This window comes from Notamacropus eugenii, chromosome 4, assembly GCF_028372415.1.
Source record: "Notamacropus eugenii isolate mMacEug1 chromosome 4, mMacEug1.pri_v2, whole genome shotgun sequence".
Classification (NCBI taxonomy): domain Eukaryota; kingdom Metazoa; phylum Chordata; class Mammalia; order Diprotodontia; family Macropodidae; genus Notamacropus; species Notamacropus eugenii.
This window is the reverse complement of record NC_092875.1, coordinates 86485435-86511582: the sequence shown is the minus strand read 5'-3', so window position 1 is coordinate 86511582 and position 26148 is coordinate 86485435. Positions and strand designations below refer to the sequence as shown.

The following is a 26148-nucleotide window of genomic DNA, read 5'->3' as shown; positions in this document are numbered from 1 at the left end:
CCATACTTAAATGGGAGTCCACTGACCCAACCACAGTTAGCAGCAGGGAGGTTGGAGGAGCTCAGGTCAGTGTGCCTGGCTTGCTAGTGTCCTTATTTGTGGAATTTCTTCGCCTAAAAGAGCAGAAGGATGAAATGTAGAATAAGAGAAATTGCTGGGATTTGGGGCAAATCCAGGTAAAACATGGACTGAATCAGTGAAACAGGTCTGCAAGAGAAATGGGCAGAGAAGGGAAACAAGAATGGTTGAGAAGGCAGCCAAGGTGTGGTGGAGCCCTGAATCTGCAATCTATCAGACCTGCTTATGAATTTTGGTTCCACTTACTAATGTGACCTTGGGCAGGTCACAAAGAATCAGAGGATTTAGAAAAGGGACTAGAAATCTAGAACCACTTGTTCGCTTTAAAGATGAGGAAGTTGAGGCCTGGAGTTGAAGGACAAGATCACACAGCTAATTTGGAGCCCAATGATTGCAAATAATCCACTGTTACTTCTATGACATGATTCACTCTTAACCTCTCTGGGCTTGTTTTCTCGCCTATAAAAAGGAGTTGGGTTAAAAAGTCTATATGGTGGCTTCCTGCTCTAAACTGTATGATCCTGGAGGGGAGGGTCCTAGGGCACCCCTTCAAACATCTCACCCCAAGGGAGCACAGACAAACCCATCAGGACTCAGCACCTTTCCCTTCTCAACAGAGCGCCCTTTCACTTGGGCATGGTACCCCACCAAGAGGCCAGCCCCAGACTCTTGCTTCCTTCCCTTCCTGGCCTCCCTCCCCGAATACTGAAGCCATTTTAGCAGCCTCAACCAATAGAGTTCGGTGTAACTCCCCCCTAAATGCCAGGAAAAACACTCCCCATCAGCTGAGAAACCACAACCATAGCCTCTCTGTTTATAGATCTGTCTGTCTTCATATACGTATATATATATATGCATATATATACACATATATATGTATGTATGTATGTATATATAATATATATTCTCTATATAGGGGGAGAAGTATAAACTTCTCTCATGTAAAAATCCAAAATACAATTCTATCAACAATCAGCGGGGTCAGTACAAAGTGTATCCCAGATAACCCCAAATCAACCAACAGGAGAACATATGGAGCCAGGGATGGGGAGTGGGGCAAGCATAAGCTGCTGCCCACTGGAGCCACAGGAAAATGTGAGGTGGTAGGCAGGGTCCTACCCCATGGCATGCATGGTGTTGGGGTTGGGGTCCTTTCTCCTGTTGACCTCTGCTCTCCTGGGGCTGCTTCCATTATACCAAGCTCTGTCCAGAAAAGCCCCTTGGGCACATTCTCTCCCCTTGCTCAGGAGCATGGCCCCTTAATTATGGCCTGAGTCCTATCTGTTGCCAGGTTCCCTCCAACAGGCATGTGTGGCCCCAAATTAGATTTCTGGCAATTTCTCTGAGCACAAACACAAGGGACAGTGTCCCTCTCCCACCCTCAGGAAGGCTGGCAAGGAAGGGAGGGGGACCCTGATGCCTGGATCATCCCCCTCCCAGAGGGGCCTTAGGAGACGGCAGGGTCCTTGGCCTTGGTGGGCTCAGAGCCAGACAGCAGGGAGATGGTGGGGTCATCAGTGTAGTCATCCCCCTCCGAGAAGTAAGGCCCCTCCCCTAGTTCGAAGAAGATGGGCAGGTCATTCCCTGTTGTATCCAAAGTGCTGGAGTCTACCAGGAACAAGGGCTGGGCTGTGTAGTGCACCAGCTGCTTCCCTGGGTGGGTAGAGGAAGAGTGTCATGGGTGTAGGGATAAAGGGAAAATGAAAGCTTTGGAACTGGAGATCATGGGTAGCATTGGGATCCCTTACCCAGGTAGGTGCGATACTGGGGAGAGGGGTCAAGGAGAAGGGGAACAGGCCCCAAGCTAAACCAGAGCTGAGGACAGATGTAGATCTCAGGCACTGGTGACTGGGACCCCTGGGGCAGGAGCAGGGGATCAAGGGAATGGCAGCCCAAGGTTCAGAGTCCAGCTCACCTGAGTCTGCACCACCTGTCTCAGTTTCCAGAGGCTTTGGTTGCTCCTGGGAGGAGAGGAGGTCCTGGATCTGTAGGGGGTGGGGAGTGAGGGGCTGTGGGAAGGGGAGGGGGGCAGCTGGGTCTGGGGCCAAGGTCTTAACCTCATCTCTACCCCACCCTGGCCTGGAACATTCCATCCCAACCCACCCCACTCCATCTCTTCCCTTCCTATCCCACCCCACCCCAGCCTATCCCATCCCATCTCTTCCTATCTCACCCCACCCCACTCTACCCCATCCCATCTCTTCCCTTCCTATCCCATCCCATCCCACCCCACCCCTCTTTACCCCACCCCATCACATCACACCTGCACTGGGAGCCCTGGGGTTTTGGCAGAATAGGTTGTGGGCACCCAGGATACCTACTAACCATCTCTTCCCTCCCCACTCTCCCAGGGGCCCTTGACTACGCACACTAGCCAGGCTGCTGTCCAGGTCAGGCAGGCTCATGTCTGTCACAGACACTGAGGGGCTAAAGAGCTACCAGAGAAAAGACAGGTTGTTGAGTGGGGGCTGTAGGCTCACTAAAGAGGATGGGATAGTGACGTGGACAGGCCCAGAACACTCACATCTAGTAGGGCGCTGGTATCTACACTGAAGCCGTGGGTGGTTAGCATGGTCTGTAGGTTGTCCAGGTTGGAGTCCATGGTATCCAGGTGCTCACTAAGCTCATTTCTAACCAGGCAAAAAAAGAAGGGACTAAGGATGAGAGGAAGGACCAGAGCACAGGTCAAAGATGTGACGCCATCCTAAGCTGGAAAGAACAGGGAGGTAGCCAACCATGGCCGGCAGAGGGTGAAGGTGTTTTTGATGCCCCATTTGTCTGAGAATAAGCACTTGGGTATATTTAGGGGATGCTCCCCCCACCTTGGCTGGGAGTGGGATGGGGGAAGATAGAGGCAGGGCTTACAGGCTAAGGGGCCCCAAGAAAGGGACTGTATACAAATGCGTGGGTAGGAGAAGTTTAAGAGAGTGGCCATAACTGGCTGCTACTATTCCTTTCCACCTCAGGGCTCCCTCCATTTTCACAGATCTGTAGATTTGCCCTTGATCTAACTAATTTCCTGCCTCAATTATTCTTGATGACCCCTTTCTCCAGTTGGTCTCTCTGCCTCTGGGCAAAGTGTCCCATGCATCACAGATGCCTAAGTGTTGATTGGCTATGCACATTATCACCTGATCAACTTAAAATACTACTCCCATGGCAGTCCCCTGCTCAAGAACCCTTAAAATCTAGCTGGATAAATGCTTATTCATGCTTTCCTTGAAGCCAGTCAGTGATGAAGACCTCACTACTTACTGAGGCAGGTTGTTACGTACACCTTGGGGCAACTCTAGTTGTTCTAAACTCCTGCTTGGCCTTTAAGTGCTTCTCTCGTTCCCTATGACAAAGACCTACCCATCAAGTCAAAGCCTTGTCTTTCCCTGTCCTCTGCACAAGGCCCTCCTCTATGATCGCCACATTCCACTCATCTCCAGATGATGGGCAGGAAAGGCTCCATGACTGACTGATTGCTATCAATTCCCAGGAAAAGGAAGAGCAAAGCTTCTGTAGCTCACCGATCTGATCCTGAGCCACCCTGCCTAAGACTGATGGCAACTCAAACACAGATGCTTTTCTTGGAGGATCAGGGGAATTTAGGAAGGAAAAAGCTTCTGGTAAAGTTCTGAAATAATGCTGTATGAGAAGACTAAAGAGAAGAGTGAATACAATTCCTTTAACTATCTGGTATGGGACTAGAGACTAAATTTTAAGTGGCATCAGGCATTGGCACAATGGCTGTGAATAAAAGGAGGAAGATTTTCACTCTATGTCCAAGGACTAACAGCTGGGCTGTCCAACAGCAGAGCAGGGTGAGAGGGAGGCAATGAGCCCCTTGTTATGGGGAGGTGTCCAAGCAGAGGCTGGGTAACTTGTGTGGTGGGAGTGAGTATCTGGTCAGACAGGATGACCCTGGAGATTCAACTGCAAGAATTTTTTGATGCTATTTAGTGTTAGGCTCCTGGAAAGGAAGTCTGGGACAGAAGAGATGCCAAATAGGAAGCTGAGGACCAAGGTTAGTGCAGCAAGCAAACTTTTCTTAAGCCACAAATTAATACCTGATTAACAGCAATCTCATCTGACCAACCAATAGAACAATCCATTTCCTTTACCAATGAAGTAAGGGGTGGCTGGGGCCTGGAAGGAATGCAACTTGAAAACTTTCTCTAGGTTAAAGTCCAAACCCAGGGTCACCTCTACCCAAGCTGTGCTTCTGCCTTACTGAGGATTCCACCACCTCACCAGGGAAATGAGGCCCTTGGAAACTCAGGCAGTCTGAGTACAGGATAACCTGACTGATCAAGCCCCCTAAGTATCCCAGGGAGGAATGGGCTGGCAGAATGGGTGGGTGGCCCTCCACTACCTCTAGACCCAACCAGGGGGCCTACCTCGAGGTGGCTCTACTATCTATTTCTGGGAACAACTGGCCCATGAGGGTGATGACTGATGTGGCTTCACTGGGAGTGACTCTCTCCCCTGTATATTATCAGCCTGATCCAAGCCAGGCTCCTCTTGGATGTCTTGTGGGCCAGGAAAGTTTCCCTTGTGGGAGCTGAACACACAAGATGTCATCACAGTCGCTGACCCCAGGAGGCTGGGATCAGCATTAGATGGGCTTTGAGTGGATGAGTCAGGAGCTCTTATCAAATTTGCCCTTCCTCCCTCCCCTCTTTGGAGGCAACGCTAACCCTGGGCATGATCGACAATGCAGAGAGGAAGAGGCAGGGCTGGGGAAGAGGCGGGCAACCTCAGACATCTGTGGAGTGCGAGTCAAACTGCAAGATACAAAAGACAACAGCACATGCCCGATTCAAAGTAGGGACTGAGGGATGGGTGAGGTCTGGAGGGCTCATGCACTCAAGGCTTCCACCCTAGCCCAGGGCTCCTGGCTAGAAAGGACTACCAGGCCCTCTTCCAGCACTGAGTTCTCATGTTCTCTCATCATGTTCTCTGTGGCTGGACCTAGCCTCTGGGCTGCGGGTAAGCTGGGGTCAAGGGTGCCTGGCTCCCTAGGGGAATGTGGGGGTGAAGCCTGAAGAGGCAGAGGCAGGTGCCTATGAAGGAGTATGTGAACACATATACAACTCTTTCTCCCATCCAAGAAGGGAGATGGGTAGACAGAAAGCAGCAGAGAGCAAAGAGCAGTCAGCGGGTTAATGACAGAACCAGAAGTAGCAGCAGCAGCAGCAGCAGCACCAGGGCAGAGGTTTGTGTGGGTGCTGGGGAGGTCAGTTTGGTCCAGCTCTCATAAGTAGGGAGTCCCAGTGCCCTTTCATGTTTTCTTTCCCTCAGGTTGACTCTGGGATGATGTGTGTGATGTCTCTGCACACCCACTCACTTGTCGAGGCAGGCTACGCTGAGGCACTTCTCGGGAGTCTGGAGGGGACCTGGAGATGGAGAGATGGCCCCACCCACAGTGCCAGAAACAGAGGCGGCAGTGCTGGGCTCACTCTCCTGAAGAATGGAGTCGATGAAGGTGCAAGGGGACAGGGGAGTCTCCACCACGGAGGGGGGGTGGCCTGGACTGGTCTCCTCGATCTGGGGGCTTCGTGGTGGGCTGGGGGGCTCCTCCTTGATTCGTATCATTGGGCTGATCCTGAGGAGAGATGGGTTTGTTTGCCCATACATATAGATACCCAGAAGCAAGGTCAGCCCAGCTTGTGGGGGCCCCTCCCCAAGGTCCAGCTTTTTCTCCTGTCTTCTCACATCCCCTTTCCTCCTTGGGGCTCCATGGTCTACAGCTTCTACCACTGTGAACTGGGCCTAGCAAGGCAGTGGTTACATGAGCAAGTCGAGCACGAGAAGAAGGCATGAGGCCACAGGGTGGGTGCTTACAGAGGAAGAGGAGGGAGGCCCATATGAGAAAGGCCAACACTAAAGTCAAGGAGGTTCCCTGTGGCCTTGCGGGCAGAGGGGCAGCCTGCCAAGAACAGGGGGGAGGGTGTCGTGCTGGGGCCCTACCTCTCATCCACGCTGCCACTGGGGGAGGTCGAGGGGCTGGATTGGGCCAGCTCTGTGACATCTGAAATGATGGGTCCACTATTGGCTGCGGAGTCTGAGGAGTATAGGTTGGAGCCACTATAGGTTGGGGAAGAAGCCTGGAACAGCCAAACAGGGTTGGGGGATTGTCAGGGCAGCAAACCTAGCTTCTTTTCCCCTCCTCTTCCTTCCCCCATCATATTAAGGGGTAAGGTCTACTCTTGAGAGGCTCTCTATATGGGATTCCTTTTCAGGGCCAAGCTCTCCCTTCCTCGTCTTGGTAACAGAACTGTGGACTTTATTCCCCAGCTTCCTGACTCTTCCTGATCGCTTTCTCTCTTCTCCTGTCTCTTCGGCATTCCCCTCCTCCCAGGAATATTATCAAATGAGATCATAATTGTGAAGGGCTTATCCCAGGAACCTGATACACAGGAGGCAGGCATTTAATAGATGCTCGTCCCCATTCTCTCCCCTGTGCGCTCACCGTGTATGGAGAGGAGCCATGGACGTGCTCTAAGGAGTACTGGCGGCTGTACTTGGGCATGGAATGTGCCGAACTGCTATCATTCAACATCAGAGGGCTGCAAGGGAGGGAGCCACAAGGAGAACAGGTCAGGCAGAAAGGAAAGAGTATTCAAGGAGTGTATGTAAAAAGTATCTGGGTAGGAAGGGCTGTGCCTGCCCATGGGCATTGAGTCTTGTTGTTTGGAAGAACAGAGTCTGTTCAGAGGCTATGGGATGAAGATGACGTGGGGGTGATGTGTCCTAAGGTCTGCTCTGAGAGCTGCAACAAACTACTCACATCTTCCTCTTCACCCCCAGGATTCGGTTTGACTGGACGAGAGAGATCAGGAACTGGATCAGCTGTATGAACAGAGAAAATGCTATTGCCTGGGCTCTCTATTCCAAGGTCTCAAGCATATGTCTACTATCTCAGGACCCAGGAAATGGAAAATTACCAAGGGGGACCTAACCTTTAGCACAGGACCCACCCTTCTTCCTCTTATTTTCACAAGCTCTCACCTTGTTGACTACTTTTTGCTGTTGGGCATGCTTCTGCCGAAGGCTGGCAACCTCTCTCCATAGAGCTTCGTTCTCACTGAAAAAAAAGGAAGGGGGACTGGGCAAGAAGGCTCTGGGAACTCACAGTACCCTAGAACAGCACTGTGCCAAGCATTACATAGGGTCCTGGAGGAGAGAAGCCTAGTTACTACCCTTATGAGGTTCAAGCTAATGCAGGCACAGCAGAGGTCATTTAGTCTAATCTCTTCATATTTCAGATGAGGAAATTGATGTCTTGTACAAGGTCACACTAGTCCTAAATAGCTGACAGGACTTGAATCAAAGTTCTCTGACCTCAGCTCTGGGGCTTTCCCCTGTACCAAACTAAAGCTTTATGGGGTAGTGAAGAGAGGGAAAGCTTCCTTGGGAGGGGAAGGACAAGTGTGTCCTGCTCCACAGCAGGAGAAGGAAGAGAGGCTGGAATAAGGGTAGAAAACCTTGATCTCAGCACCCCAGTTCCCCAATTCTGGAAATTCAGAAGAAAGGGACAAGGAAACATCAAGATAACGATTCTGTTCCTGTGGAGCTGTCATTGATGCAGCTTAATTAAACATAGCCCCACATCTCATCACATGGCAATTAGGACAGGTTATATGATAGGGCAAGGCTGCTGGGCCCAAGGTGTGCCAGGAATCCCGATGATGACAGCTCAGGCAGTATACTGTTTTCCTTTGTGTTGGCCCCCCACCCAACTTTCCCCCTTTTATTGTTTAGCCTATTAGCAATCCAGAAACTGAATCCTTAAAGGACCCAGGAGAAAAAAATCCATCCAGAAGATAATGTGGGTTGTCTCAGACCTGGCTATTGTTTGTCCTTCATTCTTGAAGAGGACCACGACTCTGGAACCATCAGGGTCCAGTGGCAGATATAGGTCAGGACAACAGGAGATGGCCCTGTTTGCAAGACCTTGGTGTGTTTAAGCTAAGATCTTTAAATAGAAACAATTACTATTTACCTTCACTCTGAGCCAATCAGATGGCTCTGAAGGAGAAAGTGAGGGTGGTGACTTTGCGCAGCTCTCTCACTAAATCCAATTCACTTGCTTGACAGGGCATTACCTCTCTGATGTGACGGTGCTCATCAAGAACAAAGGAGCAGTAGTAGAAATTGCCCCTTACGGAACCCAACTGGAGCTGGCCAGTTGGATAACACAGCTCACTCCTTCCTTCATTCTTTTTCTGTCTTTCCCTTTCCCTTCCCTTTGTCCACATACAGTAACAAACCATTACCTTTGGGTGCTCTGCTCAAAAAAATGCAAATTTTGATCACCAAAACCTCAAAAGATATCTTGGGGTTTATAACTAGATTTCTTTCTTAAGGAGCATGCCTTAAACCTAGATCATTGGCTCTCATTGATTGGCTAACAACCAGGCCCCAGGCCAAGCCCCACTTGGTCAATGTAAAGGAAAGACCCAGCAATCCTGGAAGAGGTATTTTCTACTGGGTAGAATAGACTCTGGTAAACTGGGGGTGGGGATGGAGAACCAAGATTCTCATAGGAGACCATGACTTCCATACAACTCTGCCACAGGCCAGCGCTCTAAGTCCAGAGAAATGGTACTCTTTGACTTGAGCTCTCAGTTAAGGCACCGTTTGAGGGAAAAACTAAGTTACCTTCCCAGGACACTAGAGGAACTTGACTGGGTGTCTAGGGGAAAACAGGGCTTATAGAAAGTATTTCCCTCAAGTCTCATACATATGGATTGCCTGTTGTGAGTACAAGAAAGGGGCATTCTTTCTCAGTACTCTACTAACTCTTGGTAGCTCCTAAGAGAATGAAGAAGAGATAGTGAGCATTTGATATTGCGGGTCCCAGACTCTGAGCTGGGGTGCTGGTCAGAGTCTTAGCACTTCACCTACCTTCCACAGCCTCCAAATAAAACCAAAGCAAAAAACTCAATGTCAAAACTGTACAGCCCTGCCAGGATCCTAGCACTGTGGGCTGTCAAACTGCCAATGTGCAGTTAAAGATTAGCATCTGGGAGTACTTGTATGTATCTGAGCATGCATATGCCTATGCTTTGGGATCAGAAAGAGAAATAGCAGAGTATGAAGAAATTTGACTCAGCATGGGTGGTCAGATCAGATGGAACCTCCAAGTGGAGAACAAAGGCAAACAAGGGATTGGGGTTAAATAGAGAGGAAGAAAAGCATTCTTAAAAGATGACTGCTATGCATTTTTCTCTTTTTTTTGGTGTGTGTGTGTGTGCGCAGGCATGCGTGCAACAGGATTGAGAAATAACTAAAGTTCCGTTCTTTCACTTGAAAACCCCAAGAAAGGGGTCTATGTTCTCCCCCATCCTCCTCCCTTTGGGAGAGTCAATCTTTCCTGAAACATGTCCAGAGGAAAGTGATCAGCATGGTGAGAGAACTGGATGCTATGCCATGTGAAGATCAGCTAAAGTAAGTAGGGACATGGGAGTCATCAAGTACAGGGGGGGGCCTCACTACCTGAGTTCTCCATGTTAAAAAGATTTCATTCAAATTCGGCACGAGGTACAAAGGAATTTCCCTGAGGCATAACTGAATGCTTCTCTTGCATACTTCATCCATATATCCCAGTCCCCCCAAATCCTCAGTTTCACTACTTTTCTCCCAGTCACCTAAGGTTGCAATCTACATATCAACTTCTAATGCTTACTCTCATCCCACATCTATTAAAAATAGCAACCATACAGCACTTAAGGGTTTGCAAAGTGCTTTACAAATATCATCTCATCTGATCCTCACAACAACCCTGAGAGATAGGTGCTATTATTATTCCCATTTTACAAATGAACAAAAAGAGGCTGAATTGTCCAGAGTCACATAACAACTAAGTGTCTGAGCCTGGACTCGAACTTTTCCTCCTAACTGAATTAAATTCAACTAACATTTATTAAGTGTCTGCTACGTGCCAGGCACTGTGTTAAATGCTGAGGATACAAATAAAAAAGGCAGTCCCTGCCCTCATGGAGCTTACAATCTAAAAGGTGAAGACAATGTTCAAAAGGAAGCTGTAAAGTGGTGTGTTGTGGACACTGGGGAGAACCTGGCCTAGGAGCATCTCATTTCATGGAGTCGTCATTCAATCCAGTGACTTGGCCTCCTTGATGCTCCCTGAAGAATCCCCTCATATTTGGAATTTCTATTGGCTGCCTCCTTTCATGTCTGGAATACTCTCCCTCCTCATCTCTGTCTCCTGGCTTCCTTCCAGTCTCAGTTAAAATCTCATCTTCTACCAGAAGCATTTCTTGATCCTCCTTAAAGCTAGTGCCTTCTTTTGGATGCTATCACTAACTTATTCTGTATATATCTTGCTTGTGCAGTTATTTGCATGCTGTTTAACTCCATTAGACTGTAATCTCCTTGAGAGCACGTTTTTTTGGGGGGGAGGGGGAGGAGAACAGGGAGCTTTGTACCCCCAGTGCCTAATTAGTACAATGCTTGGCATGAAGCAGGTACTTAATAAATGCTTATTGACTGACTAGAATTTTTTCTGTAAGTAGGGATTTCTCCCTTTATATTTTTAAAGGAGAGGAGTATGGTAGTGACGGTGATATAGAAGAAAAAAGTGGAGGGCTACTGAAACATTTTTAAAAGTGCAGAGGAGAACAGTAGGAAGTTAGAAGGATATAAAGACTTTTTTTTTTTAAAAAGCAAGTGGAATGGAATGAGACTCAGTTTCACATACAACCCTTTTTTTGTAGGGGTATAGTAGAAAAAAATTACTAACTATGCCAATTAAATGGTATTTTTGCTTTCAAATTTGTCAATATTTTATTTGATCTTCAGAATCTACAATCTGGTATCAAGTTGGGTTTTTCTGATTTGTTGTTTTCCTAGGATTTAAAAAAAATCTCTAGTTGTATGCTCTATTTTCACTGATTTTTTTTGGCTGATGAAAACATTCAAAGATCCATTTTCCCTTGAAGGCATTCTTTAAATGCAGCCTCAAAGTTTTTTTATATTGTCTCATTTCCATTTTCTTTGCTGAATTTTTCCTTTGTTTTCATGATTTGTTATTTGACCCACCAATTCTTTAGGATTAGTCTCCAATTAATCTTTAATTCTTTCTTTAAAGGCCTTTAGTCAAACTACTTTTATTGCATTGTTTTGAATAAAGGATTTGTCTTAGTATTTCTGCATTTGTTAGTGAGGTATTTATGCAGTAATATATGGTCAATTTTTGTAAAGGTGCACCACATAGTGGAGGGATACGTATAATCCTTTTTGTTTCTGTTCAATAATGGCCAGAGATCATCTCCAACTTTTCTAAGATTCTATTAAGTTGCTTAAATTCATTGGATTTGTCTAGGTCTGAAAGTGGGACAATGAATTCAGTTTTACTGTGTGTTTCTTCCTGTACTCAGCTTCTCTTTTAGATGCAATTTAATACATAACTGCATGTTAAGTGTTGCCACTGTGATTTGTCCACCATGGCACCTTTCAACCTGGGGCAGTTTTCTTGATAACGTCTATTTTTGTCACCTTGTGTAAGATGATTTCTCCACCCGCCTTTTTTGAGTTAACCTGAAGCACAACAGCTTTTGTTCCAGTACTTTAACTATGTGAATCTTCATGTCTGAAGGTTGTTTCTTGCATACATTCTGTCAGAGTCTGCTTTTTAATCCATTCTGCTAATCTTCTTTTATAGGTGAGTTTATTCCATTAATGTTTAGTTATGACTGTTGATTACGCATTTTCCTCTATCCCATCTATCATCTAATACTTTTCCGTTTCCTTCTTCTCTCTTTACAAAGAAGGTGGTAAAAGAGTGATGTTTCCACTCTGCTACCCCTCTTCACCTCATCATCAATTTTTATTTTTTACTTTTTTCCTTTTAATGGCAGCTAGGTGGCACGGTGTATATAGAGTGCTAAACTTGGAATCAGGAAGAGCTGAGTTCAAAACCTGCCTCTGACACTACTATGTGACTCTGGGCAATCCGTTTTTACCTCTTTGCCTCAGTTTCCTCATCTGTAAAATGAGGCTAATAATCACCTACCTCCCAAGATGGCTGTGAAGATCAAATGAAATAATAATTGTAACATCATTAGCACAGTGCCTGGCATATAAAAATCAATATATGGGCTATTATTTTATTATCTCTTTATGTTCTACCTTCTGATAACGGTGTTTGTTTTACTTAAGATTAATCCATTACCAATCTTATATTCCCCTTAAATCTCCCTCTATCTTCTTCAAAGTGTGTGTGTGTGTATATGTGCATGCACATGCTTAACTCTGCTTTGTCTAACTCAGATGAAACGGAGGTTTTATACTCTTCAGCTCTTGAACTCTATTAAGTGAGATAGTAAGTCCCCTCCCCTTCCCTCTTCTTTCTTCCCTATCCTTTTCTTTATTCTCTTTAAACTATCAAAACAGAAGAAAACCAGTCCTAGGTCCTCCGTTTATGTCTACGATCTCTGAAGATGTCAGAGCTCTGAAGGGACACTTGGTTTGCACTCCATTAGAATGTCAGTATTTTATCACAGTATAGGCTCTTCCAAATGCTCAAATGTATTTTACCTTTCTAATTTTTCCTTGATAACTGTGTTTACATTTCAAAGCTTCTACTCAGCTCTTTAAGTCAAGAATACCTAAAAGTCCTCAATTCTATTAAAGATCCATTCTTCCCCACTCAATGACTATTTTCAGTTTTGCAGAGTAAATTATTGGTGGTGCAGAGGATACAGCATTGGATTGGAGTCAGTAACACCTAAGTACAAATCTAGCCTCAACTACTTAGGAGCTGTAACCCTGGCCAAGTCACTTAACCTGTCTGCCTAGGTTTCCTCATCTATAAAATGGACATAATAGCACCTCCCTCCCAGAGTTACTGTGAGAATAAAATGTTTGTAAAGCTCTTTACAAATCTTTAAGTGTTATATGCATACTATTATTTTTGGATGCAAGTCTTTTATCTTTTGCTTTTTTGGAACATCATACTCCATGATCATCTTGGCAGTGGAAGCTGCCAAGATTTTTTGTTCCTGACCATGGTTCCTTGGTCTTTGAACTCATTCATTCTAGCTGCTTGCAGTGCTTTTTCTTTGATGTGAAATTCTGGATTTTTGATATGATGTTCCTGGGAACACAGTTTCATTGTGGTGCCTTTTTTTTTTAAAGGCATAATGTTCAGGTAGTATATCAATTCTTAGATTATCCCTCTGTGACCTATTTTCCAGATAAGCTGTTTTTGATTTCACATTTTCTGTACTACCCCTCCCCCACTCTGGATTAATACTTGGCTTTTGCTTTTTAATATTTCTTGCTGTCTCATAAGTTGCTGCTTTCTGTATGGCTCACTCTCTCTTTGAGGGAGTTCAATTCTGGATAAGGTTCACCATCTTCAGTTTAGTTCTAGATGACCCATCCTCTTTTCCATTCTTTCTGCCCTAGCTCTCATTTCATTTAACATTACATTTTTTTCTTTCACTTCACTTCTTGCTAACAGGTGTTCTTGTCCTGGTGACCAGATCACTGTTTTCTTTACAGGCTCTACTTGGCTTTGCTGTGGAATTACTCTCCACTCAGATGATTTCTTCACTGTTTATTTTCTTCTGAGTACCCCTATTTCCAGGCTCAGTTTCTGGATTAGGGCCTTTTGGTTGGGTCAGACTCTGTTCCCTCCTGCACTAAGGTGGTCCAATAGCCCTGGAGTTGGTTAGACTTGAGTTCAAATTCTATCTCAGATACTTACAAACTGTATGATCTTGGGCAAGTCAACCTTTTTCAGACTGTTTCCTCATTTGTAAAGAAACTATCTCACAGGATTTCTGAGAATCTAATGAGAGAATACATGTAAAGTGCTTTACAAACCTTAAAGTGCTATAATAAATGCTGACTGCTATTATTATTTCTTTTGCATTGTGTGGGTAGGCTCTGCTTGGTCACTAAGAGTAAGTCCTGCCCTCCAGAGTTATTTTGGGGTTTGTTCTCAGTCTCTTGGTGTCTTGATTTAGGTTTTAGCACCGCCCTCCACTCTCCTCCGCATTTTTTGCTTTGACCCTGATAGGCCCCAACCACTTATCTACTGAGCTACTAGCAGACCTCTGCCCGATCCCAGGTGCTGCTCTGGAACTGTCTCCTGCTCTGGGTTCAGGATGCTTACACATTGTATATCCTAACTACCCCTGATTTCACTCAGAACAGATTTTTGGTTGTCCTCTTGTGTAGTTTTGGACCCAAGGAGAGTTTATAGCCATTTTTCTTTGGTTTTCTTTACTGATGTTCTTACTTGTGAATTTTTAGAGCTTTAATGGAATATTCTGGGCGAGTGAAAGGAGGTTGGGGTTCTCTAGGTCTTAACACACCATCATCTCGGCCAGGGGAAGGGGCCTTGGAGAGGATTTAATCCATTACCTTATGTTCAGGCAGGAGAGTACTTCAATTCATATGGATGTGAAACTCCTTATGGATCTCACAATTATGCTATGAGAAAATTCAGAAGCTTTATGATATCTACCTCTAGGTTCTTTCAGCTGCAACTTAAGCCTAGTTAGGCCAGAAAAGTCACAAGGTCTAGCCCCAAGACTAGTGATAGGGTCTGAAGGAACCAATTGTCCTTACTCTCTCTTCAGGGACCAACTTGTTGAGGTTGTAGTAAGTCTGTAAAGCCTGAATACATGACAGCATGTTGGGGTAATTTTCTTTGGAATGTTCACGAACCAACAGGTGAAGCCTGATTGAGAACAACGCTGTAAGGCTGGGGTGGAAAATGCCCTGGTCCCATTACAGGTTACATTAGTGGGTTTGGGAGTAAGGGCATTAAATAGTATGGTCTGGTTTCTTAGTTGAACCTCATGAGTGCTTGTGGGGGAGACTGAAATACCAAGAAGTTTCCTTTCAAGTTGCAAATGCATGTGTGATAGAAAATGACTATCCTTGGGTTGGGGAGGAGGTGATAAAAGAAATGTCCCTGGGATATGAGGGTGAAGGTGTGAGGGCTCTGTTTACATTTCTCCTCATTACTTCTAACTGTGCCTGGAGTTTACCTCCTAGGATTTAATCGGCAGTAGATGAAATTAAGGGCCACTGATTTGGGAGAAATTTCACTGAGGCAACTGATAAGGGCTGTGTGGCTTGAAGACTATATAGGAAAATTCCACAGGGGCTTGGGATTCTTTTTCTGGTTCTTCTAGTGCAGTGGAGGACTATTGTAGAGAGAGGGGAGACAGGCACACATATCAGAGGCTAAAGACGATGAAGCAACATCCCAGGAAGTACAAACCTATGTGAGTTATGTGGGCTGAGGAAATTCTTACTAATGGAGAAAGCTATCAGATTGTGGGCTGGGCTCAAAGAACCAGATCTGAGGGGAAATTTCCCCACATTAATTTCAAGTTCCCAACAGTTGGGTTTTAGGGGAAATGTTGTCTTAATAGCTGGACAATGTTGCACCTTCCCTGTTTCTCTGGGACTCAGTTGTTCTGTGGAGTATGCTGCATGAGGTTCTCTCTAAGGGGTGGACATATGGTCCAATCCGAGACCTACAGCAATGGAATAACAACAAAAGAAAAAAAAGAAGCTTGAAAACACACAGCAAAGGAAAAATAGCATGTGGGGTCTGAGGAGGTCAACCTGGTTTGATAGAGATGAGGGAAGGGTATAAGCTCCAAAGGCTATGGTCAGATGTTTAATGTAATAACAGTTAACATTTATAGAATGTCTTAAAAGGTCAGCAAAGTAAATTCCCTGTATTTTCTCATTTGATCCTCACAATACTGAAGGAGGTGCTATTATTATCCTCATTTTAAAGAAGAGGAAACTGAGGCAGAGGTTAAGTTACTTGTCTGCGGTCACATGAGTAGTAAGGGTCTCCGAGACTCTTAGTTTAGCATGATACCTACTTTGCTACCTTGCTGGTCATATAGCAGTGGTTACCCAAAGGGCAAGCAGCAGAGAGGCTGAGGTAACTGGAACACAGGCCAGTATGAAAGACGGCTCTTGGACTTAAGGATGGGTGCTGGATGATTTGATTACTCAAGGGCTCTTCCTTAGACAGGGCAGATGGGGCATGTGAAATCTTCCTCACACCATTTATTATGCATGCCCAGATCCATTGTTCTCCACTTCTACTGTAGCAGAGACTGTGGCCTAGGGAGGGAGGAGGAGAATGGCTGAATGGAGAGAGCAGACTCTCCAACAGGCTTCCTCCAACCTGTCAGACGGAGCCAAGAGCAGAAACTTCTGCAGGAGAGGGAAGGGAGGACAGTTAGTTAACAAGGGTTTATTAAGCACTTGTTCTGTCATTAAGCTAAGCTCTAGGTGTAGAGAAAGGCAAAAACACAGTCCCTATCCTGAGGAAGCTAAGATGTCAATAAGGGAGATAATATGTAAAAAACTGTATAAGAAGATACAATCAGTCTAAGGGAAAGCACTAGCAGTGCAGGTGCTGGGGAACACCTCTTACAGAAGACAAGATATAAGTCAAGAACTCAAAGAGTCATGAAGGATAAGAAAGCACAGTTCTTGGGAGTAGAGAGATGTACAGAGATGAAGTGATTCAAACCACATGAATCAGGAGAGGTAGGACAGTGTATTCAGTGCAGGGTGATGGCCTGCAAAAGAAATGAGGACTGAAGGAAGGTGTACAAGGTGAGTCAGAATGGAAAAGAACTGGGTGGGCAGGGAGGAGAAAAGGAGGCCCGCCAGGGCAAGGGGTCTTCCTCCTGACAACTCAGAGCACTAGTTCTGTCACTGGTTCCCTGCGTGACATTGAGCAAGTCCATTCCTATCTTTCGGACTGTTTTCTCATTTGCAAAAAAACAGGCAGTACTAGCACAGCTTATCGCTATGTGTGAGGAAACTGAGGAAAATTCTCCCCAGACCCTTGCATGACCATCACATGACCTAACATAAAGAATGTAACTTAAAGTTGATATGCTTAACTGGGAGTGCCAGGGGAAGCAGCAGAATTAATGAAGCATGTAGCCAGGGCAAAGAGACCCTTATTTTAAGAGTCATAAAATTCCTTAAGGGAGGAGGTGTCTGTTTTCAAGGACCTGGCCAGTCCTTGGGGCACATACATCAAAGTCAACAACTGCAACTTTTGGCCAGAGTTCCTTCTTTGTTCTAACGGTCCTCTTTTCCCTGAAGTTACATGTATAAAGGGACTGCCTGCTTCTGCTCTCCCAGGGAGGACGTTTGCTGTCTGCTCTCCCCTCCCTGGTTGTCAAAGAGTCGGAGCTCAGACTTGGCTGGTGATGTACACTTTCTCCTTTTCTATTCTGTCTTAACTGTTATCTACCGTTTATATATATGCACTTGCTAATTTACACTGTTTGTAGTTAATAAAACTTAATTGCCTATTAAACTTGTTTTAGTGCGTCATTGTACCTTAAGACTCGAACCTAAAATAAAAGCTGCGCAGTCCACATCATCTTGTTCGATTACACTATGACTCTTTGCAATGTCAGCATTTATGACACTTTTTGCTTGAGTCCTGCTTAGCAGCTGAAGGACCTCTCTTCCTCACGCCTCCAGCTACTTCACAGATCCTTCTCAAGGGAGTTGTCACTGTCAGGTACCTTAGGATCTTAGTTGGCAAAGGAGGTATAATGGAAAGAGCCCAAGATGTGGAGAGGATCTGGGTTCAAAATTTGGTTATGCCACTTATGACCTGTATGACTTTAAACTAACCTCTCTGGGCCCAGGTACCCTCCTCTACTAAATGAGGGAGTTTGGTTATAAATGATAATGTTGCACTAAAGAAAGGAGATTATTGCTGGGTCCATATCACCTTAAAAGTCAGCTCTAAATTTATGAACCCATGAGTAGATGTGCTCAAAGATTTCTCCCAGGTAAAAGTTCTAAAATTTTCTATAATGCACAGGAATTAACAAGGAAGAGAGGATGGGAAGAACATTCTAGGCATGAAAGCAGGAATGCGCAGGTTGTCTATTGAGCAGAGAGAGTAATCCGGGCCTGCATCTTAGGGGAAACAGAAGATCTGAAAGCTAGGCTGACAGAATGAGACATCAGAGAGCCTTGAGGGCAAGTCAAATGGGTTTTGGGTCTCAAGCTTGCTCATCTATTAAATGAAAGCCCTGGGCTGGACTGGTCTTCTAGGTATTTCCAGTCTGAAGTGGATGCTCCAGCAAGGCCACTGAGTGAACAGTGGGAAGTGGTTATTGCCACTATCACCATGCAAGCTCTTGGGCTTCAGTCTAACAGTGTTGCTATCAAATCTCTACTCTTGTATGCAGGATACCACAGTCATCTGGTCTCTTTCCCCTCCTTTATCCCCTCTATCTAGTCTACTCTCAAGCCCTACCTTTACTTCTTTGGAAAGGAGAGGAAGCATAAGATTATGTTCCCTGTTCTTTGAGTCACGGGTTCTGGGTTAAAATTCCACCTCTGCCACTTACTACCTGTGTAACCCTGGACATGTCGCTTTCTCTGGACCTCAGTTTCCTCATCTGTAAAATGGGAATGGATAAAATGATTTCTAATTAAGTTTGACAAAGCATTTATCAACTACCTATCATCTCCTATGACTGCCTATGAAATCTGTTGCAGACTTTACAGTACTCACAGAAGATCAGAACTTGAAGGAACTACTCAATCCAATATCTTCATATGAGCAATGAAAAAACAGACCTAGAGAGGAAAAGAAACCTGTTCAAAGTCACAGAGCCAGTCAGTGGCAGAGCCTAGACTAAAACGTCAGCCTCCTGAATCCTTGTCCAGTGTCCTCTCCCCAAGATGACCTCCTATTGACCCAGAGCTTGTACACACTATGCTGTCTTCAGGATGTCTACTGTTAGAATGTGAACTCGTTGAGGGCAGGGGCTGATTCTGCCTTTCTCTGTAATTCCTACACAGTGCCTGGCACATAATAAGTGACTATAGAATGATTGCCACAAGCCTAGTGCAAAAGCTTCAATGTAGGTTATTATATTCTCTTCTTTCCCCCTCAGAGCCATCTTGCATTCTGCTAGCCTCATCTTCCAAAAATACCACCATCATTTGTTCAATCTACAAACACATATTGATGCTTATTATATGCAAACACCCTGTTCTGAAATGTGTCCTGTTCATACAGGCCCCCAGGCCCTGGCCCTTAGGGGCTCATGGAAGTGAAGGGGGAGAGGGGATCAAACATATATAAAAATACCCATAAAGCACCGTCAAGACACTATGTTGGTCAGAAGAAGGAGAGATTGCTTTTCATCGGCAGGGATGAGGAAGGCTTCCTGAAGGAGGTAGCATTTGAGCTTGCCCTTGAAGAGAAGATATTTTAAATGGTGGAAACAAGAGGGCACTCAAGTCACTGGGAACAGAATGAACAGAGGTGGGGGCAGGAAAGAGTCAAGTATCTTTCATTCCATGTGGCTGGAGCATAGAATGTAGATAAGTGGTGAGATAAAACCTGAAACGTACAGAGAAGACTTATGGAGGACCTTGAACTAGGGCACAGGACTCTTGTTAGCACTTCCAAAAGCAGCTGGACCATGTCCCAATGTGACAGCAAACAAGTCTCCAGGCTGAGCTTGGTAAAGCTCTCCCTAGCCAGCAGGTCACCTTAGGAGATTGATAGCAGCAGAGTATACCTTCTTTTCTGTGTTGGAAGAATTAAGGTGGGAACAGCTGTTTCCTGGTTGCTTGCCCCAAGGAACAAATCTTGCTCTACATATACAAGGGCTCTAGGGGCATTTTAGAGCACTGACTCATATTTCAGAGAAATGAGAAATAACTGATGAACAAAACCCAAAAGATTTTCTCTTCTAGAAAGAAGGGAAGCTGTTCCTGTGGCTGACATGTCCAGGGCTTTGCCTGTCTCTTTACAAGAAGACAAGACAGCAAATGTGGGTGCCCCATTCCTTTTGCAAAGTCTCTATTTGATAAGTTGCAGGCCCCTCTGGGTACTGTTCCTTTCTTGTTCCCCAGGGAGTGACTCTCTCTGAGACCGGAAAAGAAAGCTAAAAAAAAATCTTGGGTGATCACTCTACAGAGAGATGATGGTCAGGGATGTGAATCTGGATACCAACTCTGCCCCTAGGTCCTGAAAACTAAGATAAAAGAAGTCCCAGGATAAAGGAGAAAAGTCTACAGTCCTTCTCCCAAGGGCTGGTAGAGATGAGATCAGAACTGGCTCAGTGAGGCTTCTCTCTCTTGTCCACACCTGAGGTGAGAAGGAACAGGGCTGGCTGACCTTTAAAATTTCTTTTAACTCTAAATCTATGATCCTCTGACCCTTCAGCTTGGCAACCAGGACCTTGCTCTGACTCTTCTAGGCTTTCCCCATACCCTCAGAGTCAAAGTACTTTGAACAGCATTAGAGACTCTAGATTGAGATTACAGGGGAAAAAGAGGTCTCTCTTGAGAAACAACTTTTCAAACAGGGAATCAAACACAAGGCAGGGTCATCCTTGAAAATTCTGCACAACTCAGCAAGAAAGACATTAATTACAAGGACAGGCAAAACTCCAAGGCCAGAGTGTGAAGAATGGGCACTGGCCCCATAAGAACCCAGGATAAGAAGGGAGGTGCTGTCTTCATCTTAGGTGGTTTCTCCAAATATAAGGAAGGTAGTGGCAGGCTAACTCAATAGGGTGCTACCTGGGGCCTGAGACTGGCTCTTCCAGTCACTTTGTCAGGTCGTGGCAGGCTCTCAGGGTGGAGGTGGGGGACAGGGAGAGAAGAATGAATCTGATGGCTCACCAACTCCAGGAATAGTGGCCACATGCTTACGACCCCCAAGCAGGCACCCATGTGCCACCCATCTCCCTCTCTCCCATCAGTACATACTGTTTCATGGCCATGAGCTTTGAGTCCATACTCTCCTGTTTGCCCTTCATCATCTGAACATCTGTTAGGAGCTTGGTGACATTGTCCTGTCGGACCTTTATATCCTCATGTTTTATGCTGGAAACCTGGGGGCATGAGAAGATGGAATGAGTCAATGAGGTCCTTCATCCAATCTTGGTCTGCTTTAGGATCCACACTAACCAGGAATTAGCCCCATGAGTCTGAGACAGGCCTGAAAACCAGTGTTCAGGAGATGAAGACAGCAAGACCTTTTGGATTTTATGGTTTTTTCCCATGAGACCTATGGGCCTGAGGGGACCTTTCAACTCACAGCAGAGGAAGGAAAGTGGGATATGACTAGGCTGGTTATGCATGCATACACACAGAAACATATACTCACCATTGAGGCATTTTATTTTCAAGTACCCTAGGGCTAAAGCAATCTGACCCCAGAGGTAACAAGGAGGGAGTGTGCAAGGTGTTGTTGATTTTAAACTAACCAGTTCTCATTCTGAAATGGCAGCTTCCCAGTATATATGGCCTCAAGCAATATGGGGGAAGGAGACCGAATTGGGCTTGGGGTCCTTGGGGCTCTTCTATAGCCCTAAGCTAGCCAGGACACTTCATCCATTTTTAGTGTGAACTGGAAATGCTTCTCTAGCTACACAGCAGAATAGAATAGCATGCTGTAATGAGCTACCTCTCACTCATGACATTCCAGGGCTCCTGATTCTGACTTGCCTTTACTCATACATGTAGGGAGGCTGAAGAGAGGGAGGGTAAGGAGGGAGCCTAGGTACCACTTCTGCACCACAACCCAGGAACGTCAATCCTGACTCTGGTTCTGATATAATTCTGAATCACTTTGGGGAAGGAAAGCCTCATAGTGGTGGCCTAGCTCAACAGGTAGAAAGGGAGGAAAGAAGAAGAGCCTCTCTGCCTTGGCCCAGACACTACCTCAGGGCTGTCCCAAAGTGGCCCCAGGTCACCAAAGGGCACTGCAGGGTATGTCTGCCCATGCTGTTGAAGGCTGCAGGTACCCAGTGAGAATGCGAGTCACAGGGACTTACACTGGTCACTTTCCTCTTGATGTTTTCTAGGAGCTGCTCCTGGCCCCGGATAAAGTACGGGTGCTGAAACTCTGTGTCATCTTTCTCTGGCTTCACCAGGCCACCTTGCTCAATGTGGACAACCTTCCGAAAACCATCTATATTATAAGGAAGAAAGAGAAACAAAGGTCAGGGGCACCTACAACATTCTTTTCCATGCCTTGTCTTCCATGTCTTGAGGAGGAAGGAGAAACCAGGGCAAGACCCCTCAGTACTTAAGGCACTCCATAAAGGCCCTCCCTTGATAGTAACAGGGAAGGAGGCACCACCACTGCATCACCACTGCACTGTTTGTTGTATTAACACTTACATTCTACAAATGGCTCATTATGGTGTAGTGACCCTGAGCTTTTGAAGGCCATGCAAGTGAAGCATTAAATTCCAGTAAGTCCTATCATTCTGGAAAGGCTTAGCTTATGTAAGGCCCTAGCAAAAGACTGCTGTTCAAGGATTAACTAAGCTAGGAATGGAGTAGGTTGGAGGCTAGACGATGGATTCTTTGACTATGGCACGTAGGAAACAAAATAAAACCCGGTCCCCAGGTCTATTTCATCCCCCTCTTCTTCTACAGCAATGGTGGCTGAGAAGTGGGCAGAAGGAAACCTCTAACTTCCAGACTTTATAAACATAACCGCCAAGTACTCTACATCTTTGTCTAGTGACTCCTGAATTGACACTTTATTGTAAAGAGGACAACCACACCAATACAGATGTTCTCTGTAATAAACAAAAAACAAAAGGAAATTGCAGCGAAATGGAAGCTTAGCTCAAAGAGTCTGTCTGGGGAGCAAAGGAGTTGGTTTACTTATGTACCCAAAGACAACAGAAAACATGTCATGGGATGCTTGGTCATATTTGGCCTCATGATGACCTGGAGCAAAAAGATCATGACAAAGATACTTGCAATTTGTGCCAACATGTTTACACAACACAGAGGCAGAGGAATTTTGAGAAAAAGCTGACAAGCTCTTCCAAAGACAACCTTGGTTTCTCTTCAGTGTCTTCAATGTGATGGCAGGGGATGTGGAGGAAGACAGCTGAAATATCAGTCTGCAGACTGATGCCACTTATATGGCAACCATTCCTCATGGGTCGTGCTGTATTGCCTTTTCCCACTGAAGAGAATATCATTAACAAATATCTATTGTGCTTGTGTTTCAGCCCCCTGATACCACCTACTCCTTAAAGTAAAGCTGTTCAAGCCTAAATTGGGGTGAATAGCACAACAAAAGACAAAGATAAAGTCAGTTCTTCCCCTTTATCATGACAGAAGGCTGGCTCAGGGATGAGGTGATATTCTGCTTCATGTTTTACTCTTTGGATAAGTAGGTCTGAAGCATACTCTAGGAGTGAAGATGACTGATTTAGGTTGAGCCAGCTGCGATGAAATGAACTGTCACTTTCAGGCTGATGGGAATGGCATCATAGGACTGCTGATTTCTAGCTGATCCTGAATATCCTTCTAAAAAACACCTCTAGCCTTGGGTCTCTTTCATGTAGTCACTTCTAGTACTCTTTAATATAAACGATTGATAAGCTGATCCTTCAGGTTAAATAAGGAAAGGAACAATAAAAAATGTGTTGGAAAACACAGTTCAGGTTTAAGAAACAAAAATGGCCAAAGATCTGCAGACTACTTGAAAGGTTTGTATTTACAGATCATGAATATTTTATTTCAAACTAAAGTCAGAAAACTGTTGGATAGGGTAAGCATCAAACATTGTAAAAAACTGAAACTGACTATAACTTAAACAGTAAACAACTGCATCAAATTAGAATAAACTCTTACAGTCAGAAAACTGATGAGGTACATCAAAGGTCAAAATCAATAAATTAGAAAGGTCAAAGATGAGAAGATGACAGTGGGAGCTTCGACTTGGGTCTATTCAAATAAACTTTGACACCATATAGAGAGAAATGGAAGGCAAAGGTGTTGACCTTGAGTATCACCATTTTCAATTAGAGTTTAACCAAATTAAAATAGTAGACACGAGGATGTGGCCCAGAACAGTTTGAAACTGCCTTAGCCAGGATATGCTTGATCTCCTTATCAAGCAGAGATGTGCCAGTCAAGGGCAATACCAGTTCGGAATACAAAGTTACTAGGAAACTATGATGCAGGAAGATGGTAAATTATAAGCAAAATCTTTTTATAAAATGGTGAAAGTAAAAACAAATCTATAGAAAATTTGGCTTGAAGACCAAATGAGTCATATTATCAAAGAACATTAACAGATAAAACTGGCAGAAGCACAACATCAAAATGAAACGAATTCATAAAAATTTTAAACTGATCCATTTCCATAACGAGTGACAGAAGAACCATTACATCTGGACCCTCCAATCTTCAGTGTCACGAATTAGAAATGGTTTTAGAAAGTTGAAGTCTAGTTGAGCCCTTCTGCTGGGGAGGCTGAGACTGGTGGATTGCTTAATTTTGGGAATTCTAGGCTGTAGCAGGTCTAAAGCCAAACAGGTGTCAGTATTAAGTCTGACCCCAATATGGTGAATTCTCAAGAGCTCAAGCATTACCAGGCTATCTAAGGATAGATAAACTGGCCTAGGTGAGAAAAAAGAAGCAGGCTATAACTTTTAAGTCCATAACTACTGAGATCTGGCCCTTGAGTGGCTACTGCAATTCCAGGCTGGAAAAAGTAGGGACAATCCAGCCTCCCCATGCCCCACCCCCATACCCCAAAAAAAGAGAGGGAAGGAAGGAAGGAAAGAAAAGTAAAGTAAGGAAAAGTGGCAGGATTAGAACAGGTATACACCAAAGAAATCCATGCTGGATGCTATATAAACTTGAAAGCCTAAAGTATCAAATTAAATTTTTATTTTTAGATCCTCATTCTTTCCCTCCCACTCTTCACCCCCAATTGATACAGCAAGAAAAACAAAACCTGTTACAAGCTTGTATAGTCAAACTGAACAAATTCCCACATTGACCATGTCCATTACTTCTCTATCAGGAGGTGAGCAGCATGTTTCATCTGCAGTTGTGGGACACATTTATAAAAAAATCTTAGAGAGGAAGAGGTGGGGAACTTGCAGCGTTGAGGCCACATGTGGTCTTCCAGGTCCTCAGATGCAGTCTTTTGATTTGAGTTCAAATTTTACAGAACAAATCCTTTTATTAAGAGGATTTGTTCCACCAAGTTTGGATTGAGTCAAAGAGTAGCAGTTGAGGCCCTAGAGGGCCATATGCGGCCTGGAGGCTGAAGATTTTCCACCCCTGGCCGCTAAACAGAAGGATGATAAAATAAAACAGAGGATGATTTTAATATCCTCAAAGACAACTGAGATGACAATAGTTACCAATGAAAAAGTTGCAGGGAATACACAAAAACTAAAAAATCCTACCAAAACCTTGGACATGGTAAGATCCCAACATGGCCTTAAAGGCTTTCCTTCAACAAGAAGTTTCTCATGCACATTAAGATCACACAAGATTCACTGAAAAATATTACTCTAATTATCAATGTCAATTGAGGCATAAAACAGGGAGATGTATTCTTTCCGAAAGTGTTTAATGCTATCACTGAGAAGATTATTAAAAAGTTCAAATGAAAGAGATATTTTCTCTACAGACAGTAAGAACCTCTAGAAGGTCCAGCTTACGGATGATGTACTGACTACCTCAAGGCTCAGAGAGAACACGCTGAGTTTCCTCAATAAGACTTATGATGTTAAAAGAGACTGGCTTAATAGTCAATTCAGGAAAAACTAAACGGAGGAAAAAATGTCTACTATTTAGTCTATGACATGCACCTTAGTGGTCAGTCCATCTTTTAAGAAGATGTGTGCTTGAAGGAGCCAGGCCATCTGTCTGGCAACAGCAAGAGAGGACTGTTGGCACAAGACAAATGCTCCAGCGATCCTCACAAAACATAATACAGAGCAAGGCCTCTGACACACTGGTGCTGTGCTGGCCCTGCATGGAAGGGCCATGCATTGCTGAGAAAATCTGGATGGATGTGAGCTGCTGTGAAAGAGGTACTTAATCTTAGAGACTGCTGCTAGAATCATTTTAGTCCTGGATGTGACCTGAGAAATCACACAGATGAGTCTTTCTTTTGATAGAGAAGCCCCAGTCTAGAGAAGTTCAGAAGTCACTCAGCATCCCTCAGCCAGGCTGCCAGTGGGAACAGGGCCAGAAGTGGAAGCCGAAGAACCTGGGCTCTCAGGT

At 44.9% G+C, this 26148-nt stretch overlaps 1 protein-coding gene across 4 annotated transcripts in view; it reads right to left on the bottom strand.

Moving 5' to 3' along the window:
- Positions 1 to 26148, bottom strand: part of HSF1 (heat shock transcription factor 1) — an 89170-nt gene that overhangs the window by 26415 nt on the left and 36607 nt on the right. Inside the window, exons 3-13 of one of the 4 annotated variants that reach the window (XM_072602695.1) lie at positions 21924 to 22060; positions 20854 to 20978; positions 7078 to 7153; positions 6857 to 6918; positions 6539 to 6635; positions 6037 to 6173; positions 5414 to 5671; positions 2603 to 2708; positions 2448 to 2513; positions 1994 to 2063; positions 888 to 1731 (exon numbers count right to left, since the gene is read on the bottom strand). In XM_072602695.1, coding sequence (XP_072458796.1) covers positions 1526 to 1731; positions 1994 to 2063; positions 2448 to 2513; positions 2603 to 2708; positions 5414 to 5671; positions 6037 to 6173; positions 6539 to 6635; positions 6857 to 6918; positions 7078 to 7153; positions 20854 to 20978; positions 21924 to 22060 — 1340 coding nt within the window. In that variant the 3' untranslated portion in view covers positions 888 to 1525. Of the gene's footprint in view, positions 1 to 887; positions 1732 to 1993; positions 2088 to 2447; positions 2514 to 2602; positions 2709 to 5413; positions 5672 to 6036; positions 6174 to 6538; positions 6636 to 6856; positions 6919 to 7077; positions 7154 to 20853; positions 20979 to 21923; positions 22061 to 26148 lie in introns of those variants that run through there. The other 3 variants (XM_072602694.1, XM_072602697.1, XM_072602696.1) reach the window with 3 other exon arrangements.